At 40.8% G+C, this 22,633-nt stretch overlaps 1 protein-coding gene across 1 annotated transcript in view; it reads left to right on the top strand.

Moving 5' to 3' along the window:
• Positions 1-22,633, top strand: part of ARHGAP24 (Rho GTPase activating protein 24) — a 209,276-nt gene that overhangs the window by 20,633 nt on the left and 166,010 nt on the right. Inside the window, exon 2 of the mRNA XM_071555764.1 lies at positions 14,412-14,611. Coding sequence (XP_071411865.1) covers positions 14,432-14,611 — 180 coding nt within the window. The 5' untranslated portion in view covers positions 14,412-14,431. The remainder of the gene's footprint in view (positions 1-14,411; positions 14,612-22,633) is intronic.

Genomic DNA, 22,633 nt, shown 5'->3' with positions numbered 1-22,633 from the left:
ATTAGTTTCTTTTAACATTTCTGGTTCGTAATACCATGGTAAATCGGTCTATGGAATGAAATTATAGTAGTTACTGCCTAGATTTGTTGTATTGTAGAAAGCTTAATGCCTTATGGACAGGATCTCTCAAGGCCTAGCTGATTTCAGCTGCATTGTCTTCCATATGGTTGGAAAAAACCCTTCATCATCTGCATCTGATTTACCAGAGAGCTGGAGTGTTGGAAGCATATTTTTGTTCCTGATGAAATATAACTGCAAGTACTTTGTGAGCAAAAGTATCGCTTAGAGTTGTTCCTGTATTTGTGTAAAGCAGAGAAGATTTCCAAGTTCTAGTTGCTTTTAATTATTTGTTTATTGGTTATGGTCCACATCTCTTTGATGTGGCCTGAGCCTGGAGGGCTATAATGAGCCACTGCCAAAGTCATCAGATCAGCTAAGGTTCCACTTGGTTCTCAGTGTTGGGGAGACGAGCCCTGCTCCTGCTCCTGCTCCCGCTCCTTGAAGTCCTGAATGAAGTGGCTGCTCCTGGAGGTTTCTTGCAGGTCTTATCAAAAGGCACTTGGTGATGTTTGATATCTCAATATATTGGATTTAGACTCTTCAGCAGGCCTAGATGGAGAAGGTAGGTAGATTATACCCCTCCATTACAATGCCTAGTCACAAATAGCAGCTGGATTAACAGTTTTCCTCTTTGTTTTGCTGAAGCACATGGCCAATTTCATCATCCTCAGAGGCAAAGTGAGTTGGTGTTTGTGAGCATTCGTGTGTTTTGTCCAAGTTTCTTTACCGGATGATTGCTGGGGAAACTGAATGCCTTCCACAAACAAAGTATGTCTGACATCTGTTAGCTGAGCTGGATTGTTTTTCTCTAGGTCAGTTGGAAAATTCTATGTATAAAGCTATTTTTTGTTTACTTGGAGATTCTAGGGCACCTGACTGTTGTGTTGGGAAATGCAAGGTCAAATAAATGTTTTTGATGAGTTTAGCTGTTTACTCTTAACAGTTCTGAAGCGGCACCAGCAGTCTTATGTCTTCTGGAAGGCCTTAGGAATAGCTGGAAACAAAAAAGGGAAGAGTTAGAGGAGTTTTGTCAGAACAGATGCAATAAGAGAAGTTGATTCACAAAACAATAATCGGGGCATCTGTTCTGCACACTCATAAAGTACAAGGTTCTTTGTGTTTTCAAGAAAACCCAAGTGTTGCTGCAGTGTCATCTAGTTACACTTGCTAATCTGTTTTTTTTAAAGGTTAATTGCACTTTTCCGTTTGAGAAGGTTGAAATATTGTCTTGAGAACCATCCTGTCTATGGGAAGATAAGTTGAAACATCTCACTTTATTTGCATCTGTTCTAGTTAAACTTGGTTCTTAAATTTAGGTAAGTGATGAATCAAGCTAATAAAACAAGCAAAAATTACTTCTTGTAGAGTTGATATTTTGCAATTTTACCTTCCAATTTAAAAGGACAGAGCTAATTATTATTTTTGCAAGAGCAGATGAAAAAGCAAGAGTGTAGTTAGGGTTGCAGATACAGAGAAAAGGGAAGCCAAGTATGAAGTTACCAGAAAACTGGATTAATTTAATTGCCTTACATTTTATGCCATGTCTGTCCTAGAGATTGGTTGTAAGCATGAGTCCTTGGGAAAAAATTGTCCATAACTGCCAGTTGTAAAATAATCAAAGTTGCAACTGTACTGAGCAGACTTGCTCAGTAATCACATATGGAATAAACTGTAGTGCTGATTGGTGTATTTCTCTTGGCAGTCACCTCAAGTAATTCATACTTTGCAGAGTGCACCTCATTCTGCAAGAAGAAATGCTCAATCTGGGCTTAGGAGAGTAAAATGCTGCTTGAGTTTGTGAGTCACTGATTTAAACTCCGTTTGGTTTCCTGCACTGACAAAACATGTTGCTTTTGAAATGTGGGATGGTGTTGGTACAGGTTATAGATAACCTGAAGGTTACAAATGCGGCAAAAAGGTCTCCTTTCCTTCTTTCTAAAAATAAATATTTTTGAAATTAGAATTTTGACACCTGATGTAGATCACAGAGGGGAGGGAAATAATTATTCTTTGAAAGGAATTAGATTTTTGTCCTGTTTTCCTTAATATATATAGCAAAATTGCAGGAACATGAGAATGAGCTGCTCCTTGAACCAAGTTTGAAGCTAGATATGGTAACATTCATGTATGAGTTGCATGAAATGCAAGAAAGGAAATAGCAGTTCAGCTAATAATAGAAGATTAATAATATGGATAGGAATGCTTGTAAAACAGCACTTGGGAATCTTAACATCTCTCTTCCCAAGGACAACAGTGTATAGATGATGTACTGGATATTTAAGTGCAAGGAGCTACATTGCATTATATATTTCTGTTACTATTCTCCCTAGTGTTATCTGTTAAAATCCTGGATTGGAATATGACTTTCATCAGTGCAGTTCTATTTTCTATCTTTTTAAAAATATGAATCCTTGTTCATACAGTTTGATTTGTGGTCAAGCTTCCTTGATTGTTACTGTTTGGGGCATTGCATAGCAGGTCTGTCCCTCCCAGCTTCACAGTGAGTTTGTTAGGCTGGGAAAGTCCTGCTCATTTGGATCTTGAAGTGTGGGGAAGGCCTTTCTGTTGTATTTCTTTCCTTACTGTATTATTCTGTGTTGCTCTGATTAACATTGGTTGGCTGATTGTATGTGTCCTAGAGCTGTTGCAGTTTCTTACCTCACACTGACAATTTTTGAAGGAACTGCAGAGTGGTGAAGCTTAGAGAGTCGAGAGGAGTGCCTGTTTGTCATCTTGTGTGAAGCTGCTTTTCCATTTGAGGTGCAAACAGAAGAGCAGTCTGCATTGAGACCAAGCTCACCTGCTAGTCTGGAACAAGCTAATTCTGTGCTACCACGTAGGCAGGGAGCAGGGGTGGGGATGACATGGTACTATTAACTAGCTGAGCAAACTAGAAAGTCACTTGCAGAGTGCAGTATTTTGTAACTTGGTCTCCAAGCATCTTGATGTGTTAGCGGGATGGCTGATGGCATTTGGCACCTCCTCAAGAAACTATCATTGTTCAAGAGTTATCCCAGTATGTTTGTTTCCTGTTGATTTGTTACAGGCAGCAAATTTTTGCAAAAGCCAAAAAAACCAAGGCTGAGATGTGATGAGTAACTTAGATCACCACAAAAAGCAAGTCTGTATCTTGGAGATAACCTGACATTGTTTTCAGAGTTATTTCAGGGCATTTCAGCTATTGAGAGCATTCCAGAGAAATGCTGAAAACATTTCCAAATTAAGCACTGTATGTTTCTGGTGGTGCTACAGGGGTGACCCAGATCCAGATTCATGTATATCCCTTGTAACTTCATGCTGTAGGGGATGAGCTCAGTTAAAATGAATGGGCACAAATCACAAATACTGAAGTAAATGTTGCATGATCAGGTTTGTAAACCAAGAAACCCCAACAATGAGGGGGGTTTTCCCCCTTTCACACACCAACTTGAGAAATCTGTTTGTGGGATTCCTGTTTCAAGGTGTATTTGTCCAAGGAAGTAGTTGCAGGTTTGTGCAATCACAGCTGTTTAAATGGGGAAAGAACAAAAAAAATCAAGAAAGCAGCAGTGCAGAGCAGTGATGTTCATATACTGTGATGGGGTATTTTTGGGGGGAGGGTGGCAAGGCTTTGCTGCTGTTTTGACTACAGTAATGTGAAATACTAAGGCTGTCTGTCTGTAGATGATAACCTACTTTCCCTTGGGCAGGCTGATACTTTGTTCTGCAGGTAGTGACTTAAATAAAACAGACTTTCTTACTGTAAAGGGACTTAGTACGAGATTTTGCTGGTTTGTTCTTAACGTTATTTTAGCCTGTTAATGAGCTCTGTCATTCATAGTAGGAGGAATTTACATTCTCAGGATACCTTGCCTCTCAAATTAAATGCTTGATAAATTGAACTGTGTAAATGTGAACATGGTTAGCACAGTTTCAAAGTGGATTCAGATACAGGACTTATCATCTTTGGGTTGTTTTTCTTCTGCTTTTATATCTTGCTTCTCTGAAGTGTTAGTCCTAGTAAATACAGCTGTCTCTTTTTGTAGCATACCTAGAAACCTGGAGAGTGCCTGTTGCTGCTTTGCTACCAGCTGATGCCCTTTTTTGTTTTTTTAAGTAAAGAAAACAAGGAATGTTTTCCTTAAGTTTTATGTAGGGAACATGTACATGCCTCCTGTTTCTGAATCCTTTACTATGTGAATAACTTCACTTAGTTTTCCTGTTTTCTATTTTTTTTGTGGACTAATGTCTGAAAAAGATATTTATATGATTGTAGCTAGCTTTCAGGTCACTGAAGATAACCAGTTACTTGTCAAAGAGTTCTTGACTTTAGTTGTGCTTCTTCTTCTGCCCACATAGGAGACAATTGCAAGGGGGAACTTTACCCTCTGTTGAGGAATACTTGTGGTGCTGGTAGCTCGGTGTGCAGCTGCAGTGGGAGCTGCAGCTTGTGTCCTGGGTGGGGGAATGGCTGGAGCCCCAGGAAAGGGTCTGTGACTGAAAGGGCATGGGGACCTGTGGCACTGGCCAAGAGGGTGGCTGGTCACCCAGAAACTCAGCAGGAGCTGATGAACAGTGGGAAGACCTCAGACTAAATGTCACCGCTAGAATGGGCACACAGACTGTGAGGGTGTAAAAGCCTGGGGGTCCCTCCCTAGAGGCACCTGCTCACTCACCTGTTGTTGTGTTGCTGTGCTGTCATTAAATTACTTAAAGGATCTTGAGGGGAACCTGCATGAAGAGTGGCTGAGGGTACTTGGTCTGTTCAGCCTGGAGGGGACTGAGGGGAGAACTCATTGCAGTTACAGCTTCCTCGTGAGAGGAAGAGAAGGGACAGGCACTGATCTCTTCTCTGTGGTGACCAGTGACAGAACCCAAGGGAATGGCCTGAAGTTGTCAGGGGAGGTGTAGGTTGGATATTAGAAAAAGGTTCTTCATCCAGAGGGTGATTGGGCATTGGAATAGCCTCCCCAGGGAAGTAGCCACAGCACCAAGCCTGGCAGAGTTCAAGAAGCAATGGGATGATAGTCTTGGGCATGTTTTGTGACTCTTGGGGATGGTCCTGTGCAGGCCGAGTTGGACTCGATCCATGTTGGTTTCTTTCAACCCTGCTGTGAGGAACCTGTTGTTCAGCTAGTGAGGGAAACCTCTCTGACTGGAAGTGTGGGGCGTGTAGAGAGTCAAGTGGGGCATCTCTCTGGTCACTGGAGCCACCTCCTGCAAAGGGGCTGAGTCCCAGCAATGACAGCCTGGGGTGGTGTGAGTGCGACAGCCAGAGTGGCTCCTGGAGGGGCAGACAGGAAAGTTTCCGTAACACCCACTGCAGCAGAATGCACTTATGCTCTGTAGTACAGATTTCAAATCTAGTTTATGTAATGACCAGAAAGACACACATGACCACAGCATGCTTTTTGAAAAAGCTGTGTTCACCTTTGAACTCTGGTGGCAGAACTGAAAGACTGTGGATGCAACGCATTGAATTGGCTTGGCATTTAATGGTTGCTTTGGTAGAACCTGGAAGAGTAGGTGCAGCATCCATGCACAGATTGACCTTTTAAAGGATAAGGACCACATGAATTCAGTGTCAGAGTAGTGTTGGTATTGGTGCTGGCTTAGAAATTCTGGGACAATAAAGCGAATACTGTCCCAGAATTCCTAAGCCAGCACTTTTTTAAAACTAAGTTTGCATCAGAAAGATAGAAATTACAATCCTTCCTGTATATTTCAGAAAGCAGCGGTAGGCTATGCCATCTAAATTGTTTTAGCAAATGAAAAATTATGCTGTACTACATTAACAACACCATTGTGGCACTGTCTTTTCCAGTAAAACTTGGTTTTAAAAAATGAAATGTTAGTTCCCTAATATAAATTAAGACTTTTCCTGGGAAGATGATAGAAATGTCAACTACAAAGTAATGGTGCTTATTTTGAGTTGGCTTTCTCAGTGGAAAGACACGCATCTGCTTCTTAAAAATTTGACTGTATTGTCTCCAGTATTCTAGCATGGAAATTTATGACAGTATGGTTAATGTTTTTAAGTGACAGGGGCAATTACCATTTACATAAAACATTTCTGAACAGCATTAAAACCACTGATTTCTGTTTAAAAGTAGGTCTGTTTTGAGTTTCTGCTGGGGTTGGCATGCAGATAGGACACAAATCGTGGCTCTGGTACTAAGTTTAGTAGGAATGGAAGCAGATGCATCCTTGAGTGTGCCAAGTTTGAGCCTTTGGTTCTGATTTGCTCCTGTTTATTTCAGCTGGGACAGTGCCAAGACATGTCTGAAGCTGAGTGGGTGCTCACTGCCCCTGTACAGTATATGCTTACCTGCTTACTGTCATTACACTCTTCTGGGTGGTGCACACAATACAGGTGGGAAATGGATGTGGTGATTCTGAATTTCAGTGCAGGCACCCGCTGTAATTCTGTCAGTTCCTCTGATACGCTGGGACAGGATGCTTCCACACATGTCAGAGATGCCATGGTCCTTCTGGTGAACACATGCAAGTGTGAGGGATGTACTTCCAAGGAGTCTCTCAGCAGAATACCAAGTGCTGCCGTTGTTTAACTTCTTTGAACTGAAAAGGATAAACTTTATGTTGTACACAACAAAGCAGAAAGAAGTAATTTTGCATGAAACGTTAATGGCAAATATATTCAAGATAAGCCTACAGATTTCTGTTTATCAAAAGTGAACTAATGTAAGACCTAAAAGATAATTGTGGAGGTGGTTTGTGGTGTGTTGAACCTTCTTTTGTTTCCCTAGGGACTTCTATAGAGATGCCAGAGGGTGAGGTTTCTCCTGCTCTGAACATCCAAGTATCAGAGGAGATGTTGCCAGCCAGTACTTGTTCTGTTTAGTCTCTTTTTGCCAGAGGTGGAACTTCACTGGGACTGCATTTGTTCTGAGCCAGAGAGGAATTTGAAGTGTTGTGTGGGTAGCAAATTCTCCTCTTCCTTCCTCCCACCCACTCTCCAGCCACCCCAAATCCTTTTTGCAGAACCTGTGGGCTCCTTTGATTTGCAAGTATTGCAGAAGATTTGGGAGGAGGCTTTTGCTGTCGTAGACAAACTAGAATGTATTTTTGCTGCCTGTTGGCATACCTAGTGAATGTAGCTTGTAGCATCTTAATCCCCTTGACCACTTTTACACGGAATGTGGCAGGCCTGAGTTTCTGTGAATAGGACAACATGGAAAGTCCTGTTGTGTTGGATTTTTCTATACAAGTGTGCAGTCTTGTTCCATTCTCAGTGATTCACTGTCAGAGAGCTGCTGACATCTGTACTCAGATGTATTTTGCCACCAGTCTTTGAAAACAAAGAGTAGTGCTAGAGATTATTTTTGTAGTTTGAGATATCGTCTGTTGAGATCATGCTTGGACACAACTCTTAATTCTTTTGTAAGTGAAGTATGTGCTGAAGTATTCACCACTCAAATGTGGGAATTAAATTGCTTTGAAGCTGTCCTACAGATCACTTTCTTCATGTAAAGTATGAATATGTAAGCAGGCTCTGTGCCTTTTCAGTGTCAGATATTCAAAAGCAGTGTTATCCCTTGGTTAGGAGAGATATCTGGCAGTTAGAATATCTTTTTGCTGTTCCAAATGCTGCTTTTGACTTGCTCCCTGACCTTTTCACTGCTCAGTATTTCAGCTCCTGAGACTTGTCAACTGTTCTGCATTTCTTTGTCCATCTTGAATCACTTGACCCTTCAGCTACCAGAGGCTCTTTATTCCCTTGTCTGTAGTTTTGTATGCTTCTCCAGACAGTTAGATCTGATTTTCTGCTGTATGCAATCTATCTCTAGCATTGCCAGTTTCAGAGAATAAGATACTTGAAGTGGAAATCTGGGCAGAAACCTGGAAGACGAAGGACTTTTTAATCATAGTATCATAGAATAGTCTGCATCGGAGGAGACCTTTTAAAGGTCTAGCCCAAACACCCTTGCAATGGACAGGGACACCTTCACTTTTTCAGTGACACTGGAAAATAAATCAACTTGTCTTGCAACTGTGTGCTGCCATGTGAGGAAAAAGCAAAGAGTATATATGCATAATAGGTGACACACAAAAGCATAACAGTGTGTTATCCTTGGAAGTTGCTGCTTAAGTCTGCAAAACCTCCTCCTGTGCTGTGACATTTTGTAGTCACTGCTGAATCAGACATGATGTATCTGTACTAGAGAAAAGATAACCAGACAGATTGTGTGCAAATGTCTGTCAGTTACACAGGTCTGCTACAGGTGGTGGCTTCCATCTCCGCTCACAAAAAGGTAGTGGGATTAGGAAGCGATGGAGAGAACCAAGTGTTATTTCTAGGTGTCTGTAATGAACAAAGTGCTCTTAGCTGTGCAATTTCATTATGCCTCCAGCTGCCACAGCAATGGTGGGAAGACAAGAAAGGATCTGTCTGGATGCTGCTGGGTGGATTTAAACAGAATAGGACTGAATGGCAAAGGCAGCAAAGATTAAACCTGCGACAATGACTCAAAATGGTGATCTGACAGCGTGGTGCTGCAGTAACAGCTGCTGCAGTTGCTTTGCTTTTACAACACTGTGCACATGTATACTTACAGTAGTCACAATCACAGAAAATAAATATACACACACAAAAGCAGATGTGGTCAAAAGTATCTGACAGAATTTAACCAATTTCCATTGTAATTCACAAGAAGTTGAATACCTTTCTATGTTCTTTATAGATCCTCTAGTCCTGTTTTATTTGGCCTATTTATAGGTGCACTTGAGTTTCTGTAAGGAAACAGGAGGCTTGAAAAGGTTTGGCTAGTCTAGGAATATCTGTAGGATGATTCTGGCATGGAAATGCAAATCAGGTGCTAAAGAATATTTGACCAAGACCTCAATTTTCTGGCAAAATTGTTGGGTCTTGGTTTTCACACTAATCCTAAAATGTGTTGAAAAGTAATGTAAGTCTTTCCTTTAGCTTTACCAGGCAGTTGATCAGGTCTTTGACAGTCTTGGCTGCTGCTAACACTTCTCCCAACTTTTGTTGCCTAAGTAGTAATAATTTAGTCTGTAGAATTGAAATTCTTTCAAGCAAAATATATTCAGGCTGTCTCTAATAGGACAAAAAGTGGGGAATGCAGAACAGCCAGATGATCTGTAATGAGCAATGTTACTGTGGGTAGTACAAGAGTTTTCTTAGGTGTCTTGGACAACCCTTTTGATAAAAGTATGGTGCCTGTTCTAAGTTTGTGGAGGAAAACTACTAGCAAGTGCACTGCTGCAACTTTTGAAAAAGAGTAGGACAGGAATGTTGTAAAATGTCCTTGCAGTGACAGAACTTGAAACATGCTTCTTGAAATGTGCATCTTGTAAAAACGGTTGCTAAGCACTAGCAGAAAGCCCGCTCTCTTATTAAGTATTTTTTATGTGTTTGACATGTTTTTTCCTTCCATGTGCAATATCCTGTTGACACAACAGATGAGTAGCAATTGATTTGAAGCACCCCGATGGTGAGAAATAGGCCAGTCCTTTGCTTCCTGCAGCACTTGCTCAAAAAGACATGCCTGTGTTGTATCAGAGATTCAGGTGTCTTGAGGCATCTTACAAGTAAGATGAACACTGACAGTACTTTCAAATGCTAAATGGTTTTACAAAGTGGTTACTCACCAAGACTAAATCAAGAAAAATCAAAAGGAAACTTACTGGTTGAGGCAGCACTCTGTACCTGAAGGATACTGATAACCTTAAACTCAGACAGTTATGCCCTGTATAGCTCGTTGGAAATATGTAGAAAGGAATCTAAAATTAGGCATCACTTCAAAAGTGAGTTATATCTCTTCATGCAAGTTTTGAAGTATTCATCTAATTTTAATAAAGAACCATTGCGTCACAAAGACTTGTATGAATTTTGCATGTGCATATGTACTTGGCAAATGTATTAATCATTGACCAAGCCAATCGTTGCTCCAGAATTGCAGCCTTTTGCTGGCTATCTGTTAACTGTGTCTGACATGAAGTCATCTGTGTGCAGTGTTGTGTTGGCTGCCCTTTTGGGAGGGCAAGGCAATTGGCCGTTGTGACAGGCTGGAGGAGAATGGTTCTGGGGACTGATGCTGTGGGGGCTTCTGACGTTTATCCATTTTGTGCCAGCATGACATTGGGCTGTGAAGAACCTCTGCAGCACTGCAGTGTGATGGCAAAGATTGAAGAGTTGCTGGTATTGAAGGCTGATGGTGTTTTGCATGCTTGAAATGTGCTTGCTTGGGCATGAGAAATTTCAGTGAGAAGGAAAACATTTGACTGCAAACCGCCAGGGTTTCTTGCCAAACAGATCCTCTTCGTGTAGTCCTGTGACTATTCTTGTAACTGGATTTGGTGTGCTTTAATGACTTTTTCTGACTCTTTCCTGGCAAAATGCTGGGATCTGGGGGAGCTGCCCAATTCCATAATTCAAGTATTGAGTGAGTGGTAGCTGAGGAGAAACACTTCCCTGCTTTTCGTGCCTGCCACCAGCACAGACCTTCCTCATTGGCAAGGAGAGTGTAAGTGCAGTTATTTGCCTTCTAGACAGACTAATGAGAGAGGCAAATGCCTTTATGGGAGCAAAAAAAAAAAGGCTGGATTGAGGCCAGTAGTGGTAGGTGGTGATGGTCTCCATGGACCAGGAGATGTTGATGCAGAGCCAGTGTGTCACGGAACATTTCTCATCTTGTTTACTTTGCACTCCTGATGTCCAGACAAGCCCAGGAGAGTGAGCCCAGAGTCAGCCTCAAATGAGTATATTGTGTAGCATTTGTTCAGGTCTGGTCATTACCTAAATTGGACATTGGCCAAGTCAGTAGAGTTGACTTTGGCAGCAAGTACAAGTTGTGTTTCCCCTTCAGAAGATGAGTTTTAGGAATATGCTCATTTAGTGCTTGAAAATGCATGGCTTTCTGCCTTGTCTTGTGGGACTGAGAGGACTTGGAGTATGTTGATGTAATTCCACACTTTGTCATGTGTTGTTTACATACTGTTTGCACCTCGCTGGTCTCTGCATCACTGCCAGCACCCTGATATTTCTGCAATTTATTTTTATGATCTTGTTGTTTTTACAGCTGTTTCAACACTTAGTGAAAGTGAGCCAGCTGCTGGAATTTCTGATTCCAAGTCTGGTTTCCAGGAGGCAGATATATTGAAAAGGAAGGAGAGATGAAAAACAACAAATAAACTTAATTGCATGACTAAATACAATTTTTTTTTAAAAAAATAAAAAAAAACAAGTTAGGTGGCTGAATTTTTAACTGCTGAAGAGAAATTAAATCACTAATGAATAGAATAATAAACTTTTTTGTACAGAGTATGTCCAAGGGTATACTACTTCTTTAAAGGAGGTCTACACTGTCCTGTGAGGGCTTGGGAGCAGTAGAATTGTTGTACCTTCTACACCTCATTTGTTTTAGTATCTCAGAGGTAGATAGATAACAAATTTTACCAGACAAAGAGATGAGGATGTCTTAACCTTCTTCCTGGCTTGGCAAGATCCATTTACTTTGTACACTGGTGTTGACACCAGTGAGAGATTACTTTGTGAAACATAATTTAAACCGCCCCCCTTTCATCCAAGGAGTTAATTGGTTTTAACTTTGGTATTTAGATTCCATGTGTTCTAGGGATCCACTGTCCTTAGCATTGCAGTGATACACGTAATTACTGTACTTAAACTCCTGGTTTGTTCCTGCTTTGAGGCTGGCCCAAGCAGCAGAGATTAATTGATCAGGGTAGCAGTTGTGCACCAAGGAGCACAGAGTAGCCTGTGGGTAATGATAGTAGTCCTTACTTTTTTCTGTTGCAGTAATTAACCTGCTTTCCTTAAAATACTTGCTAATTCACTTGCTGGGGATGTGAGTTGGAGGGCTGCTTCTTGACCTACACTTTGGTCCAGCCAAAAATCAGCAGCATCCAAGAGATTTCTGCTTGTATTCAAAAAGTGCCAGTTAAGGGTTGGGCACATTTCCTTTTGTTGGGACTGATCTCGTGCAGCAGAGATAAGTCTGCCCTAATTCCTTAGTTGCTTTCAGCACATGTGGTGGTAAGCAGAGGTAGGATACAAGTTAATGGAATAAAGCCTGCCCTTCCAAGCAAAGGGAATGAAAAATATTTAAAAAGCCCAGACCACCTCAAAGTGTGAGCACACATTTATGAACAAGACACTGAGAAAGCAATCTGTTAATTTTTCTAATGGTAACTGAGTCTCCATTTGCATCTCTGGATTGGAAGGGGGCAATGTTCAGTGCAGAAACTCGCTGTGACATCTCATAACTGTGCAGCCCCAGAGCTTCAGTCTGCAGAGCGTGTACGATGATCGTACATGTGCTCACAGAAACCCTTGGACAGTGTGGTCCGAGGGCTCATCAGCTGGGTCATTCTTGTTCGGATGCAGTTGTAACCACAGACACGAAAGTTAATATCTTTATCTGCTCTGCAGAGAGCCAGACACGTTTGTATGTCTTGCAGGGACACTTGGCTCAAGTAAATCTCAGAGTACAAGTGCTCTGGGTGACTCCATGTAAACCCTAAAGAGGCAGGAGAAAGATTTCCTTTTTCTCAGAGGAATATGAAGTAATCTAAGTTTTGATCCTGAAATTTGTACTTTGCAATGAAACTGCCTGTGTTGTGGCCCATTAACCTCAGTGGCACAGGGCAGTGAAGAGTTTTAATCACAGGGATCAGATTCCAGGATCCAGCCCAAAGCAGGATGTGACAACAGACTGTGTGTGGGTATTAAAAGCAAAAGCTGTAAACACATAGCAGAGATGGCAGCTGCAGAAGTTGTTGCAAAGGAGGATGTGTGAGCAGTAAGAAGAAAGAAGCCAATGGAAAAATGGGCTGAAAACCACTCCTAACTGGAATGTATTGATCTATTTACTACTTCTTGCTTGACTGTATTGCAGTTTATTTTACAATGGTGTAACACTATTCAGACAAAGTGCTTGTATTAATTGTCAGGGTGATGGTCTCATCTGTCAAATGAATGTGTATCTTCATTTCTGCTCTATCTTAGAAGCTGAGTGTGCATACCTTGGCAACGCTGATGTCTGTAAACTGTGTTCACTAACAATGTCATTGCTGTACAGGGGACCTGAGCAGGAGTGCCAGGCTTGGACTCGCCAGTCTCCTTCACTGAAGTTAGAACATGAAGCTTCAGTCTAGATAGTCTTAGTCAGAGATGGCTTCCGCCAGCAAGGTCTAGAGTATTTTATTCCTTTCCCACCCTGTTGTTTAGAAACAAGAAATATACTACCTATAAGGTTGACTATCCCAGGCCCTGACAGCTATACAATCTCCTCACTGGGTGAGGAAGACTGCCAGTGGTAGGCTGGAAAGAAAAGAAACTTTTTGTTCTTCAAGCCCTTGAGGTAGTGAAATGTCACCCTTGATTCTGCACACTGCTGTGTTGGTGGTCATAGTAATAGTTTACTGTTTAGCTTTACACTATTTGGCACACATGGGTCTTGGTTTGATTTGTGTTTCAACTGAAAATATCAGAACGTGCAACTTGGAATTCTGAATTTGTTGAGTTCTAGACTTGATAGGGGATCAGGAAAAGCCTTTTGACCAGGAAGGTTAAGCATCATTATATGTACAAAATCCATCAGAAAGAGTTGTGACTGCCCAGAAATGGTTAAAAATAAGGCTAAAACCCCATATGAAAGTTTGTAATGTTTAAATCCACAGTGCATCTCTAGTTTTGAAACAGTTTTTGTCTTAAATTGACATGCTGAAATCCTGCATGATTTGCAAAATGTCTATAATAAGCGGCTAGACACTCTTCAGGCAGGGAGTTACTTGTATCAGGTGATATGCAACTATTGTTGCATTTACTGTCACCATACCATTAAATGTACTTTAGTAAAATGAACCAAAAACCTCCACAAAACCTGCCTGTCTGATTGGCTATATTAAGTCTTGGCAAAGCAGAGGCTTCTACAATATGTCCTTGGAAGCTCCAAACCTGTCAAGGTATGTTAAATGGGGAGGTCCAGTGGTGCAAAGCAGCTGCTTTCCTTAGTCTGAAGATGTACTCTAAGTTCATTCCTTGTTACTGCCTGTAATCCATCAGAACTTAACTCAAGAAACTGCTGCTTCTTCAGAGCTGGTCAAAAAGTCTAAACGGCACTTGAACGAAACTTCTGCTTCTTGCCTGATTTTTAGCAGTTCGTTATTATTATCACATTTTATAGGCAAGTAATAATTCTCTCAGCTGATGGGGTGCTAGTATGAGAATAAGCAGGCAGATGGTAAATGATTTTCTAACACACTTCTGTAGTTGAGTCGTGTTTCTTTTCCAGCTGTGTTGAAAGGAGCGAGTTACTGCCTGGATGATAATCTAATTATTTTACCTTTTCTTCTCATTTGCTCAACAGGAGAGTTGCTCATTCCCAATATGGAGGAACACAGTAGCTCTTCAGAGACTCTCCCACTGAGCCCAGGGCGGCACATTGCCATGAAGTGTGGGTGGCTGCGGAAGCAAGGAGGCTTCGTCAAGACCTGGCACACACGCTGGTTTGTTCTCAAGGGGGATCAGCTTTACTATTTCAAAGATGAAGATGAAACCAAGCCCTTGGTAAGGGAAAGGTGGGAAGTGAGGGAGGAAAATAAGTTAATGCAAGCAGAATTGTCTGGTGTTTCAAGAACCAAACATCTCCATCTCTGTCACTGACTTGTTATTGGATTTGGGATTTTGATCATGGTGAACACAACACCAAGTCAGGCCTTGGCAGTTGGTGTGGTTTCCCCATCAAATGAGTTTCTGAAACTTCCTTTTCCAGGTCAGGTTTTTCCATTTCAGCATTTTAAAGGGAGTGAAGTATACATCAAGTAGCAAAAGTCAGTCATATGGACTTGATTGTGGCAGATGAATAAGATGTATTTGAAAAGGTACTGCTTTTTTATTTTTTCTTTTTGCCTGTTTCCAGTGTGGGATATCCCCACTTTGAATTCCCAAATGGGAAATCCTGTGAGACTGTAGCCTGACTGTGTTGCCATCTGTAATATGGAACAGACTGCTGTCTGCTGCCTGGTTCTGTTGCAGTGATTTACTGCTCCTTACTCCTCATCTATTTCCCTATTTATTTAGCTTTTCCACCACCCCACTTCAGCTTTAGGGGCTGCCTATCTCTAGAGTGCTATATGAGTAGAGCAAGTAATGCTGCCTCTTGAGTCAGGGCAGGTTTGAGTCCCTGTGATTGCAAGTTAAGAAAGATCTTGTGCTGGCACCCACAGGAATACGTATGATAGTCTTATGTATTAATAATTTCCTAGACACTTGGACTTTGGAAAAAGTTCTGACATTTGTGAGTTTCTTCTGTGCAGATATTAAATTATAATAACCATACACACATATTTTTTTATGGCTACTAAGTTTCTGGTGGTATACCTTTATGTGGATGTTCACAGGGAGTTCTCAGAGATGTAAATCCCATTTGATCTATTTTCCTGTATGGAATAGGTCATAACTTTAGGTCAAGTTTTACAGCTTGCATTATAGTGCACATGTTAAGAAAAGTAATCAGTCTTGAGGTAATTATTTTTAAAGTACAAATTCATTTCCAAGTACCAATTTTACAGCTGTGGTAGCAGTTTTCCTGTAAAGTTCTCTGAAAGTAGAGATTAATTAAATGAAATGCTGTATCTTGACAGATTTTAGGTTAGGATGACTACTTTGAATATGAAATAGCTAATAGTTTCTGGGACATACAATATATCTTTCACTGTATGTATTTTGTTAATCAAGGGTGGAAAAAGCAGCCATCAAAATAAGTGTTTGTGGGCCAGATATTTGGTTTCTGGAATATAACTCTGCCTCCTAGCACATGACACTGGCCAGTATGTTTGCATGCAAAGACTTCGTGGCTGTTTAAGGGCTGCCATAATGGTACATTATATGGAGCTTTCTGCAGCACTGTACAGCCCAAAATACCATCTTGTCCATCTGCTACTGACCTGTGGGATGACTTCAGAAGATGCTATTGACTTTGCTGCTTCACTTTTGTGAAGTGAGAGTGGTCATTCTGATCTTCTGATACTTGTGATAGGTTAGGTAACAGCTGTTTAAGTAACTAAAAGTTTATTTGAATTTTCTACTGAAGTTCATAAAGACACCTAGAGATACAAAGTGGGGTGGGAGAAATGCTGAGAGAAGTGTAACTTAAAACATTCCCAGTAGGTTTGGAAAATTAATGGGCTCGTCCAAATTAGGGTCAGTCAGTATCTCACCTTAGTGTATCTTTTGGAATGCTTCTGAAGCAAACTGCTGAAGTGTCAGTTCCTGAAATATGTCCCAAGTTCAATGCCATATATAGAAATTTTTTTCCCCATTACATTGAAGGGTTTTCTGCATTAACTTTGACAGGAAAATTGCTGTGACCTTCTAGAAACCCTGTTGTTCTTGCTGTGGAGAGCTAAAGCAAAGAACTCCACTGATACCATGAATTTTCAGTGCATAGGGATACCATTAGGAAATGGCAAGAGGTATTTTGTTGTATTTGACATGTAATATTGGATCTGTATTTAGGATAAATACCTGTTTGTTCACTTACTGGATTGTACAGTCTGTACAGTGTACAATTGTACAATAATTCTTTTAGACAATAATATAATGGAAGAAATTTAATGAGGTTTTGTTCCGAATAGGATTGTAGTTTTTATTTTGCTTACTGGTTGGTTGTGTTTGGAAGGAGGCAGAGTGGCAATTACTCATCCTGAGGAGTGTTCTAATTGCACACTTCGTGTATATGTATTTATAGAAGCTGGAAGAACTATAGCTGGAGAAGACAAGCTGAGGAGCTTATGTTCATAGCCTTACTGTGAATTAGGGAAAAGCAGAATTCAGTTTCTGGTGCGAATTCAGCAAGTGTCCTGAGCACCAGTGTGCTTAACATTTGGGCTTTTCTGTCTGTACCTACGTTATGCCATGATGTTTGTGTTTTTGAAAGTGAAGGAGATGTGAATTGAGCTGAATTTCAGGAAAATATTATGATCTATAAGACTTTATTCTCCAAATAAAGTCTCTCTGTGTATAATGAGAATAAAAAGGAGAAACATTTTATGTCTAAACCATCAGTAAATGCTTTGGAATTCCTGAAGCATGCTCATTTCCTGCTAGTAATAGAGATAGCTACCACATATGCTTTAGTCAGTACGTACACATCTCCGTGGTGTCAAGAATATTAAATTTGAAAGTCATTAACTATCAGTATGAGTGTGGGGAATTGTGTCTGCTAACCTGTGCCTACGGGCACACAGAGCTGCTGAAGAACAGCAGAAGAAAGCAGTACACAGCTGTTAGTCTTTTAGTCAAGGTCAGAGAATTGTAATCGATTCTTTGTTATTATCAAACACAAGAATCTTTGCCTAGTAATGTTTTATCAGTAAGAATAGCATCTATTTTTTGGTCTAATATCTTTGAGGATCTGGCAAAAAGGCATTTCTGTTTACTGAAGATGTGAGTATGGATAGCAATAATTAGTTATTCTAGAAGACAAAAAACCTAGCAAATAAGTGAGCAAGCCATATGAAGGAATAAAATCTGATTTCTGATAATTCTGTGTTATCTTTGCTTCTTGGAAATGATACTGGATTTTGCTTTGTTAATTCTTTTTACTGTTTTATACTTTATAAAACTATTATTATGCTAGATCTGAAGGTCAGCTATCCAAACTTGAAATGTGGGCAGCTGAAAGAAACCAGAATTTAGCATTCCCTGTTTCACAGTACAGCTGTTGTTTAAATGCAGTCCATGAAAATGCATTTCTTGCTTTCTTCTCTCTTATGGTTAACTTCTCCAGCTGTGTTGGGGTTGACATGGCCTTAATTGAATGTGGGAGGAGAAAGTCAGTGCCTCCTCAGTGAGACAGCGTGCTTTTTCTGTGGTTTTGTGGGCAGAAGAAGGGAGCTTTGAAGCCATGTCTTCTTCTTGCAGTTTTGCTGTCTCACTCTACTGCTGTTACTGAGAAAATGAGTTTGTTGGAGAAAAGCCTGTACTGATGGAGCACCATTGGTATTAGGTTGTAAATGATCAAGAATGGGCAAGCTCATCCAGTCTAAACAGCATTTTAGGTTTAGGCATCTCTTTAATGCTTTTGTGATTCAGCTTGTCCACTGATGGATTCACTCCATCATAGAAGGCCACTGGGTTGGTCAGGCAGGATTTGCCCTTGGTGAACCCATGATGGGTGTCCATAGTCACCTCCCTGTTCTCCATGTATCTTAGCACAGCTCCTGGGAGGATCTGTTTCATGATCTTCCCAGGCACAGAGGTGAGGCTGAGAGGTCGGTAGTCCCCAGGGTCGTTTTTTCTATGCTTTTAAAAAATGGATGCAATGTTTCCCTTTTTCCAGTCACTGAGGACTTCACCTGACGGCCATGACTTTTTCCAAATAATGTGGGGAGTGGCTTGGCAACTACAGCAACTAGTTCTATCAGGACTCTGGGATGTATCTCATCGGGTCCCATAGACTTGTGTGCCTTCTGGTTCCTCAGGTGGTCATGAACCTGACCTTTACTCACAGTGGGAAGCTCTTTGCTCCTCCCATCCCCATCCTGCTGTCCATGCATTCAAGCGGCATGGGGGGAGAGGCTATCACTGAAGACTGAGGCTAAAAAGGTGTCGAGTACCTCAGTCTTCTCCTCATCCATTGTTACCTGTTTGCCAGCGTTGTTTATTGGGGTGGGTACACATTCTTTGACCTTCCTTTTCTGGTTAACATACCTGTAGAAGCCCTTTCTCTCTGTCCCTTGCCAGATTCACTGCTTCCCATGTAATGCAACTTGTATAAAAATTTAATTGGCAGAAAAATCCATTTAACAGCATGAATAGGAATCTTGACAAATTACAGTCGGATTTTTAAATTAAGGTAAAGCTTCTAATGACTGTAAATAGACATTATTATGATAATTACATAATTTGGAATTTAGCCTGTCAATAGGGAAACTCTTCAGTATTAATATTGAATATGATTAAAGACTGAGCATCATGCTTTTCTGTAAGTTAAAAGGGAATGGATAACGCTTCTGTGTGGAGGGTGAAAACTTAATTGTACATGCACTTTAGAACTGCATCACAAGAACTGGCCATCTCTGCTTGATGCCTGCAGCATTTTCAGTCAGGGAGATCAGAGTGTGCACTTTGGTACTTGTCTCAAAAGCAACAAGAACCAGCTTTTGTGTAAGTACTGAAGAGCAGCACAGCAAATGAAACAACTTCTCAGAAGATTTTTGCTTTGATTTGTAAGAGCATCTCCCTCAGTGTTGCTGAGAAGGAAGGGTGGTAAAGGACCAAGTCTCTGCATGCTTGGCTTCGTAAGCCTTGCTCAAAACTCCACCTTTCACAAAGCAAATTCAGGGACTTGATGTGAAAACAGCAAGGAGTGTCCAAACCAATGATGATGATTTTTAAATTTTTTTCCATTTGTTGGCAAAACACTTGCTATTAGTCTAGGAAACTAGAAATGGTTTTGAGATGGACAAGTTCTGCCTGTGCAAACCTATTGCAAACTATAAAGGAGAATTTGATCAAACGAAATTATGCTGTGTCACAACAGATGTGGGGGATGATAGGGAAAGCATCTTTCTCAGCAATTTCACCAGAGAATCAGTATACTGGATGAAATTAAATAGAATTTTCTTGACATCAGTAGTGATGTTTGCCAGTAATGAAAGGATTTATTGGAAAGGCTGTTGGCTATTGCATAAATTTTTTGAGCGCGGTGAGTATGAGACTTAAAAAAAACAAAACCAAAAAGCCTTCCCCAAAAAATCTATCAGAAAACACACCCTCAGTGTTCACATGAATGAGATGCAGTGGGATTTTGAACACACTTTAGATGAAGGTTTCAAAAAAGTCCATCTGGAGTGTAATCTCTTCCTTTTTATTTCCTTCCCGTCATAGCTTTTGACTTTGTGTAAGCTCACTGGGGTAAGGGTACTGCTCACTGCAGTTTTGCATATCATGCAAACTGGAAACAGGTTTTGTTAGCCACATGTTCTTGGTGTAATACTTCCTGTTTTTTGAAACTCTTATTTAAGGCAGAGAAACCTCTGTGTAACTTACCTTTCATTTATGACAAGTGTATTTTTTTCCTTTCTGATCATTCTTGAGCTCCATCCACTGAATGTAATGTTTCACAAGTTTTAAATAGAAAATTTAACTGCTTAACTGTTCAAGGTTCACATGAGGCAAGATTTGTGTCTTGTCTGATTTTTTGTAGCAGAGTTTTATGGGTTTTCTCTGTCTGAGACACAAGCAGGTATGATGTGGAATGGCAACAGGCAAAGCAATCTAAAGCCTGGTCTTTCTCATGTAGTGAATGGCTACAGTGGTGGCTGTTCAGAGCAGAAAGTGAAAGCCCCAGAACTAATTGGTCCCTTTTTGTGGATTTTCAGGGAATGGGTCTTCAAGTATATATAGAAGAAGGTTTTTACAACTCAAGTAGTGAAATTTCTGGAATACAGGGTTGGTGATTAAGGGTAGGTCTTAGCTTTTACATGCAGTAGAAAGTTCTGCTATTTCTAATACCTCTGTGACTTTTTAAGTGTTTAAGCCATTTACTGCTGCAGGTTTCAGCAGCTTGTTTGAAGACACATTTTTTTTCTGCCATGACTCAGGTGAGAGTTTTCAAAGGTCAGTAGATACCCATGTGAATTTTGTACATGAGAGATTAGTGTGATAATTTTATTTGAAAGCAGGGAGTTTCTAGTGCCATTATTCTGCTGCTGGGGAAGGGTTTCTCAAATTCACAGACTGAGTGTCTGTTCTCAGCCTGAGACAAATAACCACAAGATCTGTCACCGAGGTACTCAACTTGGAGGTGATCAAATTCCAATTTTAATCCTCTTTTCTTCTTCTTTCAGACCAAAAATGTGAACTTGAATTTTCAGTAGATCTTCTTTGTTTTGTTCCTTTGAAAAACTTCTGAGTTCTTGGGCTCAGCCCAGTAGGAGTCTTAAAAATTTACTCAGGAACAAAAAAAAAGGTTTTTTTCTCCAGTATTAACTACACACATTAATTAAAGGAGTGTCACTAAACACTGTGCAAACCTATGGGTTCTGTGCCAGAATCTGGCAGTTCTTGTTATGTGCTTTGCCTCAGCTTATGCAGTTTGAATTTCAGTTCCCCTGTGGAGATGGTTTTTAGGTTTCAGTGCAATGCAAAGGGTATTCAGTGTCTGTTTTAGTCAGCTTTGCATGCAGTAGTTGTGTCACTGTGACTGTACTGGCAACATCTGCAAACTGCTCTATCCTGGTATTGTACCAATTTATTTAAATTTGTGCACACTTGATTCCCAAGGGCTTATACCTTTTCATTCTCCTTGAACTTGACGGAATTTTCAAAACAGTTCTCAGGTGCAGTCTTTGTCCTTCTTGCATTGCTGCTCTGGTCTTTCTCCACATCCAGCTCTGGCCCCCACTCCTCACGGGTCTTCTTTTGCCTCTGAATACAATAGCTGATAAAATAACTTCCCCTCTCCTCTCCCAGTGCCTGTAACATTCATAAAGGGCCAGCTGTATGATTGCTGCTTTCTAACATGGTTCAGTGTCTCCATCCCATGTGAGGTCTTGGAAAATAAGAAAGTAAATAATTGGTTTCCTACTCCCCGTGTCCCCAGCCGTTCCCAGGTGCTTGATTATATCTTTAACTCACACTTGCCCCAAAACAGAAACAACAGTGGCCCTTGATGCTGTGCAAAGCTGAGGATGTGTCTGTCGGTCTCCTCTTAGGTTTCAGAAAAGTGGTCCACTGACTGAAGTTCAAAATTCAATGAGTAGACAGTTTTGTAGGTGGGCAATGTGAACCTTGCATGGTGTTTGAACTTGTGCATTCCACTGGGACTTCTTGTTGTTACAGCCAAACTGAAAAAATCAGAATGGTAAAGATCATCCCAACTGAGTCTGCCTGTTTGTGTGGTGGGCGATACAGCCCCAGGTCCTTTTTCAAAGGCATTTGGGAACAATGAGTACTTGTTCCAGACTTCTGTATCTTTAATCAATCCAAACTGGAAAATTAGTTTCAGTAAATATTTTTGTAATAGAACAAAGCAAAAATGCCTCATGGCCCTGATTGAAAATGCTAGCACCATTGACCCATGTGTGCATTCAGAGCTAAATCTCTCAAGTATGCTACCATGTGTTGTATAAACTGTGTGTACAATTAGACTCAGCCAACACCTGCTGTTAGATTGGAAAGGAGAGGCGCTCTAATAAGATGTAAACTAGCCAACAGCTTCATTTCAGTTCTTGGCGGCTGATGCTTCTCCTTAGTCCAAATGTTCACAGAACTGCCCCCATCTTTCAGTTCATGGGACCAAGGAACTAGCTGGTTTGTAATAGCCTGCCAGCTCTGAAGTTCAACCCTTAACGTGCTTCATTGCATTTCATGGATGAATAGTACTCCCAAATGTAAGAAACCACTGCATGGTACAGAGCTCTTCTGTGGTTGTGGGGCTGCCTTGAGTCTTTTTATGGTCACACCATCTTTCCCTCCCTCCTTTCCTCTCTGTTTCTGGCTCATGCCACAGTTTGGGACAGGGAAGCAAGGGGAGATGCTGTCTGCCATCTTGTCTCTGGCTGCCAGATGAAAAGTGCATTT

The sequence above is a fragment of the Pithys albifrons genome, chromosome 5 (genome assembly GCF_047495875.1).
Source record: "Pithys albifrons albifrons isolate INPA30051 chromosome 5, PitAlb_v1, whole genome shotgun sequence".
NCBI classification, from domain to species: Eukaryota; Metazoa; Chordata; class Aves; order Passeriformes; family Thamnophilidae; genus Pithys; species Pithys albifrons.
This window is presented reverse-complemented; position numbering and strand designations above follow the sequence as displayed.